The sequence below is a fragment of the Symphalangus syndactylus genome, chromosome 2 (genome assembly GCF_028878055.3).
Source record: "Symphalangus syndactylus isolate Jambi chromosome 2, NHGRI_mSymSyn1-v2.1_pri, whole genome shotgun sequence".
NCBI classification, from domain to species: domain Eukaryota; kingdom Metazoa; phylum Chordata; class Mammalia; order Primates; family Hylobatidae; genus Symphalangus; species Symphalangus syndactylus.
The window spans coordinates 42,964,686-42,978,620 of NC_072424.2; the positions used below are offsets into that span (position 1 = coordinate 42,964,686).

At 40.5% G+C, this 13,935-nt stretch overlaps 1 protein-coding gene across 6 annotated transcripts in view; it reads left to right on the forward strand.

The window, feature by feature from the left end:
- Nucleotides 1–13,935, forward strand: part of TCTN3 (tectonic family member 3) — a 30,799-nt gene that overhangs the window by 670 nt on the left and 16,194 nt on the right. For 2 of the 6 annotated variants that reach the window (XM_055254345.2, XM_055254368.2), the window contains exons 2-13: nucleotides 97–220; nucleotides 535–653; nucleotides 5,948–6,075; nucleotides 6,312–6,420; nucleotides 6,508–6,623; nucleotides 7,137–7,172; nucleotides 8,029–8,109; nucleotides 9,090–9,215; nucleotides 10,099–10,206; nucleotides 10,547–10,626; nucleotides 10,926–11,079; nucleotides 13,102–13,239. In XM_055254345.2, coding sequence (XP_055110320.1) covers nucleotides 97–220; nucleotides 535–653; nucleotides 5,948–6,075; nucleotides 6,312–6,420; nucleotides 6,508–6,623; nucleotides 7,137–7,172; nucleotides 8,029–8,109; nucleotides 9,090–9,215; nucleotides 10,099–10,206; nucleotides 10,547–10,626; nucleotides 10,926–11,079; nucleotides 13,102–13,239 — 1,319 coding nt within the window. Of the gene's footprint in view, nucleotides 1–96; nucleotides 221–534; nucleotides 654–5,947; nucleotides 6,076–6,311; nucleotides 6,421–6,507; nucleotides 6,624–7,136; nucleotides 7,173–8,028; nucleotides 8,110–9,089; nucleotides 9,216–10,098; nucleotides 10,292–10,530; nucleotides 10,627–10,925; nucleotides 11,080–13,101; nucleotides 13,240–13,935 lie in introns of those variants that run through there. The other 4 variants (XM_055254350.2, XR_010118183.1, XM_055254359.2 and 1 more) reach the window with 4 other exon arrangements.

The following is a 13,935-nucleotide window of genomic DNA, read 5'->3' on the forward strand; positions in this document are numbered from 1 at the left end:
CACAAAGCAGGAGTGGGGCTGTCGGAAGAAGGAGGGTGAGCACCTGGGAGAGTTTGGGGATCTTCATCCCACTCACTCTGTGTCGTACTTTCATAGTCTTACCGATCTGTGTCTGTGACTTGATTCCTGGAGCCTGCGATATAAATTGCTGCTGCGACAGGGACTGCTATCTTCTCCATCCGAGGACAGTTTTCTCCTTCTGCCTTCCTGGCAGCGTAAGGTGAGCTTCGTTGCTCAGACTGAATTCTAAAGGGGATTGGGGCCTACAATGGGTAACATTTGGATGTAAGAAGAGTTAGTCTTTGTGCCTCCCACCCCTACTTCCACTCCTAGGACATTCCCTTGGTTTTTCCTAGGAATTGCCTTTTCTGATTCTCTAGAGCAGGGCTGGCCAGTAGAATAAGACCTTCGTGTCGTCCTATAGGTGCCCAAGGAGTCCTCTCTTTGGCATCTGGCCGATATTGCTGGGACACTCTTTTTTTGGACCTGCCCCGCCCCTTCTAAATACATCTTCTCCCTCCTCTTTCCTCACAGGTCTTCAAGCTGGGTTTGTGTAGACAACTCTCTTATCTTCAGGAGTAATTCCCCATTTCCTTCAAGAGTTTTCATGGATTCTAATGGAATCAGGCAGTTTTGTGTCCGTGTGAACAACTGTGAGTAGAAACATGTTGGCTGTTCTCATTTTCTAACACAGGAGTGTTATCTTTTGTCTTCCCTGGGCCACATTGGAAGAATTGTCTTGGGCCACACGTAAAATACACTAAAGATAGCTGATGAGTTAAAAAGAAAAAAAAAAAAAAAACAGCAAAAAAATGTCATAATGTTTTAAGAAAGTTTACAAATTTGTGTTGTTGGGCTGCATTCAAAGCCGTCCTGGGCTGCATGCGGCCGGTGGGTTGCAGATTGGACAAGCTTGGTCTAACATTTATTGAGAATTGGCTTTTATTCTGGCCTTTTTTCCATTTCTCTTTTTTTAAAAAATTTTTTTTTTGTCCTTTGAATCTGTATGCCTTTTTCTGCCTCTTCTCTCTTATTACTGAATACATTTGCTTTTTTTTTTTTTTTTTTTTTTTTTTTTTGTGACGGAGCCTCCCCCTATCGCCAGGCTGGAGTGCAGTGGCATGATCTCAGCTCACTGCAACCTCCACCTCCCGGATTCAAGTGATTCTCCTGCCTTAGCCTCCCGAGTAGCTGGGACTATGGGTGCGTGCCACCATGACCAGCTAATTTTTGTATTTTTAGTAGAGACAGGGTTTCGCAATGTTGGCCAGGATGGTCTTGATCACTTGACCTCATGATCCACCCACCTCGACCTCCCAAAGTGCTGGGATTACAGGTGTGAGCCACCGCTCCCAGCCACATTTGCAACTTTTTATGTTCTATTGGCTGTGGATCAGAAGACTCATAAAGAATTTTAATTTCAATCCTTTTAATCATTCCTCTTAACTCAGATAATCACAGATAGACTATATCCCCCACTTACTACAATCTCCTTGAGGGTACTAACTGAATCCCCAGTGCCTAACACATAGTAAGCACCAAATAATCTTTGAATGAACATCTTTGACAAATGAGTCTATGCCAACCTTATTTTCATTTCATGAGGCAGCAGTCTAGGAGGAGCATTAGATTAGGATCTCAGTCCTGCCATTTCCTTACCAGCTATACAGACTTGGGCAAATCCCTTAGCATCTCCAGGCTCGTTTCTTCAACTGTAAAGTGAGAAATAATATCATTGGCTTTGTATATGAAAGTGCTCTACAACTGTAGAGTACAATAAAGATTAGAGGTTATTATTATCGGGGATGGTTAGTGGACTTAGAAATTTGCTGGTGATGGCTATAACATTTCTAAAGATATGAAGCTAATCTATCTTTTTAAAAATGTCTATGAAGCAAAATAATGTTCCTGCACAAAATGGATTTAAATGTCTCTTGCATCCTGGAAGTCACCTCATCCTGATTTCATCTGACTGTTAATAAGAATTGCAAAACTATATTTCTCTCAGAAAACAACCAGTTTTTGGTTTTGGGGGACTTGAATTTGAAAGCAGTTATCAGGAGGCTTGTGGTTATTTAGATGGTAATAGGGTAAAGGGAACAAGATGAATCCTTCATTTTAAGATAAGGTTATGGCCTGGCGCGGTGGCTCACGCCTGTAATCTCAGCACTTTGGGAGGCTGAGGTGGGCAGATCACTTGAGGTCAGGAGTTTAAGACCAGCCTAACCAACATGGTGAAACCCTGTCTCTACTAAAAAAACAAAAAATTATCCAGGCATGGTAGTGGGCACCTGTAATCTCAGCTAGTTGGGAGGCTGAGGCAGGAGAATTGCGTGAGCCTGGGAGGCGGAGGTTGCAGTGAGCTGAGATTGCACCACTGCACTCCAGCCTGGGTGACAGAGTGAGAGTCTGTCTCAAAAAAAGATAAACTTGTCTCTTCTTTTCCAAACATTTTACTGCCTTTTAAATCCAGCCTTATGATCATGCTCCAGGGTTATTGCAATGGCACCTACCTGGTGCTCCCTGCTTTTGATCCCCACTCCTGCCTCCCACACCATCCTGCACACTCCTTCGGGATCAGTGGATCTGAACTTTCTTTAACCAACAACACCTGAGGGAGGAATATGGCCACTTCCAATAGTAATTATGGTTCATTACATCAATGAACTTTTCCCTGAACAAGGGTGGGGTGTACATTCATGTTTAGTATGAAAAAGGCAAAAACTTCCCTTTGGTTCTGATTATTTACCTACCTTCCTCACATATACACACATAGCATATACACACAGTATACACAGTTGTGGAGAATCACCTCACTAGGTAAATCTTTCCATAACATTGCATTATGTTGCTTCCTTACTGAGAAACTTCCATTACTTCCCACTATCCATAGAATAACGTCCACCTTCTTAGCTGGCCAGTCAGATCTCCTATTGATCCAACTTAGTGTTCCTGGCTCTTTTAGTATTACTCTCTACTTGACCTTCTGCTTCGGCTGAACTCATCTACTCGTTGTCCTCAAGATATGCCCTGTATTTTTCCCAAGTTTGTATTTGCTTTTCTTCCTGACTCTTTTGTTCCTTTTTCTCTTTGCATTTTGAAATACCTGTACTTCCCATGAGTGTTTTCTTGCTCATCTATTGGAAGTAAGCCCATCCTCAGAAGTTCTAAAGCATTTATTGTTTAAGTCACCCTCTTAGAACTTACAGGATTTCTTATATTGTTATTAGTTTATGTAAACATCATGTCTTTCCAGGTAAATTGTCAACACCATGAAAGGATGGACCATATCTTTATTTCCCCGTGGTGCTTAGTATCTATTGGTACAGCCAGGCATGGTGGTTCATGCCTGTAATCCAGCACTTTGGGAGGCCAGGGCAGGAGGATTGCATGAGCCCAAGAATTTGAGACCAATCTTGGCAACATAGCGAGACCCAGTCTTTACAAAAAATAGGAAAATTAGCTGGGTGTGGTGGCGCATGCCTGTAGTGCCAGCTACTTGGGAGGCTGAGGTAGGAGGATTGCTTGAGCCCAGGAGTTTGAGGCTGCAGTGAGCTGTACTGCAGCCTGAGCAACAGAGTGAGATCCTGTCTCCAAAATAAAATAAAATTCAAAAAAAATGTATCTACTGATAATGATCATCAGTAAATTATGTTTTTAGTCAAAGTCTGTACAGCATGATGGAATGGGGAAAAAACACCAGGAATAGGAGATCTGCAATCTACTCTTGGCTCTGCAAGCTGGCCCTCTGGCTTTTTGCTACTCTTTTACCTCTGAGGATCCAAATTTCCTCATGGGATTAGGTCAGATGGTCTGTAGGCTTCCTTTGACATCTGAAATTGTAATAGAAATATAAATACCTTTAAGCTCTTTTAGGTGTAATATATCATCTATGATGGTAGAAATTTTAGGCAAAAATTCTACTTAGCCTATATTTACCATCACTGCTGCCAATATCTTTGCACTGAGGTGAGAGACAAAATGTAAACTTTCTCTTATTCATTTACGCCATGAAAAAATAGCCAGATAGATATTTTGCCATCTCAGTTCACCTTCTTTCTTAGCTTAACTTTAACTTTTATTTCATTTATAAAGACACAAATAAGTGCATTTTACATAAATATCTCTTCCATGTGGTTTTCAGGGTATGAGTTCTGAAGGAAATGTTTAAATAGCTCTTGGAAGCGTTAGGGTTGAAGATTTCAGATCAGAGATGGAAAGTGGCCCATAGACCAGCAGCATCAACATCACCTGTTTCAGAGCAATGCTTTTCAAATTCTAATATGCATACACATTACCTGGAGATCTTGTTAACATGAAGATGTTGACTCAAGTCTGGGGAGTGGCCTGAGAGTCTACATTTCTGAGAAGCTCCCAGGTGATGCTGGAGCTACTAATGTGTGTACCCCACTTTGAATAAGAAGGATCTAGGAGATGGGTGGAGAGTGAGTAGGCTGAAAGGCCCCAGAATTGAGAGCTGCATTCATGCTGACTTTTCAGCAAGCTGAAAAGTCAGATAATTAAGATGTTATCCATTATCATAGAGGATAAAGGTCAGGTTCATTTAACGTGGACTCCTCATTTGCTTTCAATGATGCAGGTATTGTAACCTCTTTTACTCTTTACAAATGACCATTCATTATATGGAGAATGAAACTGGCAAGGGGCATGTTTCCCTATGTTCTTTTTTCAATTTAGCAGACTTGGAGTAGTAAAGCAGACAGAGTGTTGTCAATCACCTGCCATCCTGTGGGCAGGGGACAGCATCACAGCCCTTTTCCTACATCTCTCTACTGGTTCTGAAGTGCCATAAAGAGATGACTGCAGGAGTTTCGGTAGATTTATACATTGCTATCATAGAAATTATAGAATTCTTCCAGAAAATACCCATTCGAAGTATCTAAAATCTTGAATGGAGGAATTATAAGGCTTAAGGAATAAAATGCAACAAATCTCTAAACTTGAGAGATGGAAACATTGTTAGGACTCGTCAGTTGTTGTTAGGACTCGTCAGTTGTTGTTAGGACTCGTCAGTTGTTGTTAGGACTCGTCAGTTGTTGTTAGGACTCGTCAGTTGTTGTTAGGATTTGTCAGTTGAAGTGTAGAGGAAACGGGAAGATTTGGAAAGGACAGATCAAATAATTGTCATAATTGTCTCTAATTGTCCCATGTTCCTATGGAAATAGTGCGATTCTGTTAGAGACTTATCTGGTATGGGGCAGACATGAGCATTATCGAGCTTCCTATTTTCTTTCTTTTTTTTTTTTTTTGAGACATAGTTTCACTCTTGTTGCCCAGGCTGGAGTGCAGTGGTGCGACCTCGGCTCACTGCAACCTCTGCCTACCAGGTTCAAGCGATTCTTCTGCCTTAGCCTCCTGAGTAGCTGGGATTACAGGCGCCTGCCACCGTGCCCAGCTAATTTTTTGTATTTTTAGTAGAGATGGGGTTTCACTATGTTGGCCAGGCTGGTCTTGAACTCCTGACCTCAGGTGATCCACCTGCCTCGGCCTCTCAAAGTGCTAGGATTACAGGCCTGAGCCACCACGCCTGGCTGAGCTTCCTATTTTCGTTACAGATTGCTGATCATACACATTCTTGGCCATCAATGACTTGAAACTGACTGGCATTCATGACCATATTCTTATCTCAGATCTTCAAATTAAAACAATAATTCAGTTAGTAGATTGTGAATAAAGTAAGAAGTGATGGAAATCAGAATTGTTATCTCTGGAGATGGAGTATTGATTGGGAGCCCTCTGGGGAAATATTCTGTAACTTGATCTGGGTAGTGGTAATACACATATATAAATTTATAAAAATTCTTTGAGTTTACACTTAAGATTTGCACCGTGTATATTATGCTTCAATAAAAAATATTTTTTAAAATTAGTTACTTGGCATGTTTTTCTTTTATCTAAACCCTTTTTCTTTTAAAAAACATTTTAGCAAACTTAAACTATTTCCAGAAGCTTCAAAAGGTCAATGCAACCAACTTCCAGGCCCTGGCTGCAGAGTTTGGAGGCGAATCATTCACTTCAACATTCCAAACTCAATCACCACCATCTTTTTACAGGGTGAGCCTGGGGAAGGGGATTGGATTGTTTGGTTTGGTTTTTACTCTCATAGCAGACAGCTGACAAGGTGTCTTTGCAGCACTACCCTGCAGCTAGCTAAACCATTGTCAGCTCTTTGGAGGGCAGTACTGTCCACATAATCATGCCCTTGAGTTAACCTTGTTTCTACTCTTTCTTTTCTGTTGTCGTTTAGTCCAGTCTCACTGTGAACAAAGTTTCTTTTATATTTTATTCAGGCTGGGGACCCCATTCTTACTTACTTCCCCAAGTGGTCTGTAATAAGCTTGCTGAGACAACCTGCAGGAGTTGGAGCTGGGGGACTCTGTGCTGAAAGCAATCCTGCAGGTGAATCCAGACCAAAAGTACCAACCTTTTCATTCAATTTAAAACAGGCTTTCTCATTTACCACTCTCTTAATTATTTGTGTTTAAGGTTTCCTAGAGAGTAAAAGTACAACTTGCACTCGTTTTTTCAAGAACCTGGCTAGTAGCTGTACCTTGGATTCAGCCCTCAATGCTGCCTCTTACTATAACTTCACAGTCTTAAAGGTAGGTGTCCTTTCTCTCCCTACACTGTCACTACTATGAAGTTGAAGTGAACATGCTTCTCACTGTTGTGAGTTGTGGAAAGAGCATTGAATAAAAGTCAGAATCCCCAGGAGCCACGTAAAAGACAGAGGGCCTGGAAACCATATCTGAAGACAAATGAAATAATTGGGGATATATATGCAGGATAAGAGATCATCACCCTTCTTACTAATGGGATTGGCTTGCGAGGGTGGAAGGGGGAAGACACCCATTTCACCAAACTTCTTGCTTTTGCTATTCAGTAGAGCTCTGTCAGAGTAAATAGGCATCACAGTCTGTCACCCTCCTGCCTGGCTCCACTTCCTGGCATTCTAGTGTAAAGAAGAATCAGATGGAATAGAGGAAGTAAATCATTCTAATATATTGACTCCCTCACCCGCCAAACCAAAGCCTATTGTTGGTGATATGAAACCACAAGCTCCTGGTGATTTTCGGTAAGGTATATGCACACTCATGTCCCTGCTGTTCTCCTAGGTTCCAAGAGGCATGACTGATCCACAGAATATGGAGGTATGACACTGTTGTACCAGGAAAAAGGAAAAAGAATATTTGGCTTCTCTGCATCTGAGGCAATTTTAGTCTAAGTTGTACTGTTGAAAGATAAATGTAAGCGTGATGTAGCAAACAATTAAGTAGGGATCTAAAACGGTGCTTTTGGAAGTATGTCCTATACAGTTAATAGCCTCGTATGAAACCAGGATCCATGAGGTGTTAGATAAGTTTGTAAACATTGGGTTAAATAAACTATATTTAGGGTGGGCTTCTTAATTTTTTTTAGAGACAGGGTCTTGCTCTGTCACCCAGGCTGAAGTGCAGTGGCATGGTCACAGTTCACTGCAGCCTAAACCTCCTGGGCTCAACTAATCCTTCTACCTCAGCCTCCCAAGTAGCTGGGACTATAGACATGTGCCACCATGCCCAGCTAATTTTTTAATATTTTGTAGAGATGGGGATCTCGCTATGTTGTCCAGGCTGGTCTTGAACTCCTGGCCTCAAGCAATTCTCCTGACTTGGCTTCCCAAAGTATTGGGATTGTAGGCATGAGCCATCTCACCCCTCCTGGAGTCTTTAATTTGCTAAAGGGCCTTATTAATCTCTAAGGGGAATACTGAATGTAGTATTTCTAACAATTATTTGACTATGGAACCCTTGTTTTGTATTTAATAGAACTAGTGTTCTGAGAAATAAGTTTTGAGAAGTGCTGGTTTAGAAAGACGAATTTAAGTTGTTGGCTGGCAGTGGAAGAAGAGAGAAAGAGGGTGGTCAAGGGGAAGGAAAAATACTCATCTTAGCATGATATCTATTAATAGATACAAGACAAAATACTGCCTTCAGTTTTAGTTAATTTGCTTCTTTTCATTGCTAGTTCCAGGTTCCTGTAATACTTACCTCACAGGCTAATGCTCCTCTGTTGGCTGGAAACACTTGTCAGAATGTAGTTTCTCAGGTAGGGATACTGACCTCAGATTCTGGACTGATGTGTGTTGATCAACACTGCCAGAGGTGCCTCATCTTCCATTAAGTATCAGACTGACCCCACCGAATTTTGTTTGCATTCTCTAACAATGTTGGGAATGCAAACTTGTTATATTGGTAGATTCTTGGTTGTAATCCTTGGTAAAAGTAGCATATTGTGAATTTCAACAATTCCCAACAAGTTTGAAATTAAACTTGTCAATAATTGAGCCCATTATCCTCCCTACTACGTTTCAGTTATTTCCATCACCACCATCCTCCAGTATTTCAGGTCCAGGACATTAAAATTATTTCTGACACCTCTTCCGTTGCCCACTTGCAGTATGTTACTGATTCTTACTGACTGACCACATTTTCTTCTCTTGACATAGTCAGTATCATCTGAAACTCTGAAGTAGACTAATCAGCTTCTGTTCCTCTGTTCTCTAAACAATCTAACCTTAAAAAGTAAGAATTATCTTTAAGTATAATAATAATAATAATAATAATAATAAAAGAATTATCTTAAAGCATCTTCTTAAAGACTATGCTCAGAAATTTAAGGTTACTTTAAATTGCCTGCAACTCGTATCCCCAGCAACTATCTTTATTAATTCTCAAACATTGTGAGAGCCAAGTAAACCAGATTTCTGTTCCATGCTCACCTCTGCCTGTTTCTACTTGCCCTCCTCTGTCTGTAATCAACTTATTTTTCTTTCCTTTCAATTCCTACCAAAAACTCACCTACCCGTGAACCCTTTTAAAGAGCTCTATCCAGTTTCTTTTTCATATACAAATATAATATGAAATCATCTTTATCTTTCATAGTATTTGTGTTTGGCATTTTTAACATTACTGTTTCAGTCTGCCTCGTTTAGTTATAATAACACCCTTGAAGACAGAAAATCTTCTGTCCTAAACATATTCGGCCCAATAACTACTTTTTATTAATTGATTCTTTTTGTATTTCAGGTCACCTATGAGATAGAGACCAATGGGACTTTTGGAATCCAGAAGGTTTCTGTCAGTTTGGGACAAACCAACCTGACTGTTGAGCCAGGCGCTTCCTTACAGCAACACTTCATCCTTCACTTCAGGGTTAGGGCCCTTCTCTTATAGGGGATTTAGAGGGGAAGAAATATCGGGTTAGAAATAATTTCTTTGCTTCTGTAATACATGTGAAATAGAATAAGAATATGAAGGCCTAGTTCAGTCTGTCGATTGAGGCCTCAACATTTAATATTCCATAATTTTACTACAAGTTGTAGTTGTTCTACAAGTGTTTACTCATTAAAATTTTCTCCAGTTCTCTATCTGGCCCCTAACAAAGCAGGACTTCAGTCTCAAATCAAAACTTTTTTTATAGTCATTTTGAATCATAAATTCAGCCAACACCTACAAAAATTCTTTAACCAGCTTTTCTCATATTTCTGGGCAGTCAGCATTTTACTCATTTCCCACTTAATCTGAGTGTTCAGTCTTAATCACCACCATTTGACTTTCTGCTACTTCTTTCCTCTTTTTGAACCCAGCATAGATTTTCTCAACTCTACTCTCAGGTGATCAACCAACTACTGTGTCTCTCAGAGCTCATCTCTGGAACATCTATAGTTAATTAAAAAATATATATTTTTAATTACATTTAAATTCTTCAGATTTTAACCAGGCTGTGTTGTTATTGCTAAATTGCTAGTAATTTTTGAGAAACAGGGTTAAGGGATCCTTAGTAGATTCTTGGTTGTAATCCTTGGTAAAAGTTGCACATTGTGAATTTCAATATTCAGATCATGAAGGATTTATTTTAGTGAATTAAAAAAAGTGAAAGAAGCAAAATGCTACACTGTGGAAAGAAGCCAGATTGTTCAGTGTAGCTCACTTATTGCATTTCCTTGCCTTAAGGAAGGGTACGGTGAAGCCAAGCAGTGGGAGGTGGGAAAGTATGCTTACCTCCATAATTGACTTCTCTTCACTCTTTCTGCAGGCTTTTCAACAGAGCACAGCTGCTTCTCTCACCAGTCCTAGAAGTGGGAATCCTGGCTATATAGTTGGGAAGCCACTCTTGGCTCTGACTGGTGATATAAGTTACTCAGTATCCTTTTTAGAGCTGGGTGGCCTGTTGCAGCCTAATGAGAAAAGCTGCAAAGGCTTTCAAACTTATGTTAGACTAGCCAAAGGTGAGGAATTTTTTGTTCATTTTAATGAGGTACTTATATACTAATATATGGTTAATCATTTTTGGAATCTAGTTGTCTGTCTGTGGTTTTCTGAGGAAAAAAATACAAATTTGTGACTCGAACATTATGATAGTAATACAAAATAAATAGCATTAAAAGAGAATGAGAACATAAATTTTGCAATGCTGCCTCCTTTTTTTTTCTGTTATGATGTCCTTGATCATCACTTTTCCACCTTGGATGGCCCTCTTACAGAGCCAGGGTAATGGAAGTTGCTCCGTTAACAGACATGAAGTACAATTTGGAGTGAATGCAATATCTGGATGCAAGCTCAGGTAGTTCTTTGCTTCTGCATCATTTCCTGCAATTTCATCGGGAATATGTAGGGAATATGTTGATACGGTAACTTTTATATTTTTAATGACAGTTCGGAAGATGCTAGTCAGGAATAGTCTTTTAGTCTAAATAGTGTTGCTATTGCTAAGAGTTTTCTGGCAGTCATTAATACTTACTAAAGATTATACCCTCTGGTCTATTTTATATTATTTCCAATGTTTGGTTTAATATACAGTACTAATATGGGTATATTATTATGTTAGCATTGGACTCCAGCCTCCATGGTGTTTAATTATAGGTTGAAGAAGGCAGACTGCAGCCACTTGCAGCAGGAGATTTATCAGACTCTTCATGGAAGGCCCAGACCAGAGCGTGTTGCCATCTTTGGTAATGCCGACCCAGCCCAGAAAGGAGGGTGGACCACGATCCTCAACAGGCACTGCAGCATTTCAGTAAGGAGAGAAATATACTTTCTGATGAAGACTCATTTTTACCCCTTTGTAAATCATGGATAGTAAGTTTAAAACCAGCCTTGTCTCCGTAGATAATGCGTTTGTCATAGAAGGAAAAGTATAAGAAATCATGCCCACTTGAAGCCTTTTTTTTTTTTGAGATGGAATCTCCATGTGTTGCCCTGGCTCGAGTGCGGTGGCATGATCTCGGTTCACTGCAACCTCCACCTCCCAGGTTCAAGGGATTCTCCTGCCTCACTCAGCCTCCTGAGTAGCTGGGACTGCAGGCACCCGCCACCACACCCAGCTAATTTTTGTATTTTTAGTAGAGACAAGGTTTCACCATATTGACCAGGCTGGTCTTGAACTCCTGACCTTCTGATCCACCTGCCTCAGCCTCTCAAAGTGCTGGGATTACAGGCGTGAGCCACCGCGCCTGGCCTTTTTTTTTTTTTTTTTCCTAAGACAAGATCTTGCCCTGTTACCTAGGCTTGGAGTGCAGTGGCACGATCATGGCTCATTGCAGTCTCAACCTTCTGGGCCCAAGCTATCCTCCCACCTCAGCCCCTCGAGTAGCTGGGACCACAGGCACATGCCACCACGCCTAGATAATTTTTTGATTTTTTTATAGAGACAAGGTCTCACTAGGTTGTCCAGATGGTCTCAAACTCCTGGGCTCAAGTGATCCTCCTGCCTTGGCCTCCCAAAGTGCTGGGATTACAGGCATAAGCCACTGTTCCCAGCCTAAAGTAGTTATTTCAGGTTAGGTTTAAAATACCTAATGTATTTTCCTTACTTAGAAAAAAATTTGAAGGCAGATAATCTACAGATTTCTGTTGTTCGAAAATCTCATATATTTCAAATATTTTATATTCTTGAATATTTGGTCAGCACAGAATTTCATGAGGTTAAAATGGTGCTCTTTCTATTGTAATTATAAACATTTACATTTTTACAATTATTTACATGAAAATGCATTATGTGGTTAAAAATCAAAACCATATAGAATGATATGCCTTTCTGCATCTTGCAATTAATCCTCCTGGAGTACTGCATTAGGTATACCATGTTTCTATTCTAGAAACTTTCGAGGTTCTCTGATGGCTTCCAGACTACTTGGATACACTTCATAATCTAACCTTTAGGTATCATCTTCTTTGACTTTACACTGCTCCTTTACTTTAGCCACATGATCTGCTCAAGCCAGTGCCTACTAAGCACCTCACACATAGGAGATACTCAGTAACTGTTATTTAAATTAATCAATGAAGCCAGGTGCCGTGGCTCACACCTGTAATCCCAGCACTTTGGAAGGCTGAGGCGAGCAGATCACTTGAGGTCGGGAGTTTGAGACCAGACTGACCAACATGGTGAAACCCTGTCTCTACTAAAAATACAAAAATTAGCGTAGTGGCAGGCATCTGTAATCCCAGCTACTGGGGAGGCTGAGGCAGGAGAATCGCTTGAGTCCAGGAGGCGGAGGTTGCAGTGAACTGAAATCACACCACTGTACTCCAGCCTGGGCAACAGAGCGAGACTCCATCTCAAAAAAAAAAGATCAGAGGTCAGGCGTGGTGGGTCTTGCCTGTAATCCCAGCACTTTGGGAGGCTGAGGCAGGCAAATCACAAGGTCAGGAGTTCAAGACCAGCCTGGCCAACATGGTGAAACCCCGTCTATACTAAAAATAAATAAAAAAAAATTAGGTGTAGTGTGGGCGCCTGTAATCCCAGCTACTTGAGAGGCTGAGGCAGGATAACTGCTTGAACCTGGGAGGCAGAGGTTGCAGTGAGCCGAGATCGTGCCCCTGCACTCCAGCCTGGGCGACAGTGCAAGACTTCCTCTCAAAAAAAAAAAATCAGGAATAATAACATAGTTTTATTGTGAACTTTGTGTTCTTCCACTAAGCTACATTGCCTTCCTTATTACTGAATAATGCTTATGAAACAATGGCTTAGTGCATGGTGATTGACTATAGGCAACCATCAGGCAATTCAAGCAGATGCTTCTTTACCCTTCTGCAGGCTATGAACTGTACTTCCTGCTGTCTCATACCAGTTTCCCTGGAGATCCAGGTATTGTGGGCATATGTAGGTCTCCTGTCCAACCCGCAAGCTCATGTATCAGGAGTTCGATTCCTATACCAGTGCCAGTCCATACAGGTAAGTCATGGCTCATAAAGGACCACTAAGCCTTGCAAAGCCTAGATTGTCTTATCAGTCATTTGTTAACCAATCATTTTTTACCTTCCAAGAGCTAATTTATGTTAGCAACAATGTTTGTTTAAAGTGAGCTGACATAATTAATTGTCAAGTCTATTCACCCTGCCTGATTACTGAAATTAACATGATGTCATGAATACAGCTTATATCCTTTTTTAAAAAAAATCTGACCCCAGATTATAGTACAGGTTAATTTCTTTTCAGTAATCCTACCATTATTACTATTCTGATTGATTCAACCACAGAAAACACCTTCCATAATTGTTCAATCTGTCAGCCACACAGTTATATGTGAGTCCCTGAGCCTGTTGATTGTGATTAAAGTTACTGCTGTGACTAGTTTATAGTCACCAGTTCTTGGTTGTATCTGTTCCATTAAATGAACACTTTTAATCTGTAGCAAACATATACCTATTGTTTATTACGTGCCTTAGGAGAGCTTTAGCATCTGCCTTGGTGTTTAAACGAATCTTTAGCTATAGAAGTTTAAAAACATGGTATTTTCATTTTACTTAGAAATGACTAGGTCCTAGTGAAATTATTCACATATAAACTGGCATGCCAATTTAGTAACTTGTAATGAAAATCAAACAGATTTAAATTCTTACCTGTTGCACTGTACTTACATCCCAGAAA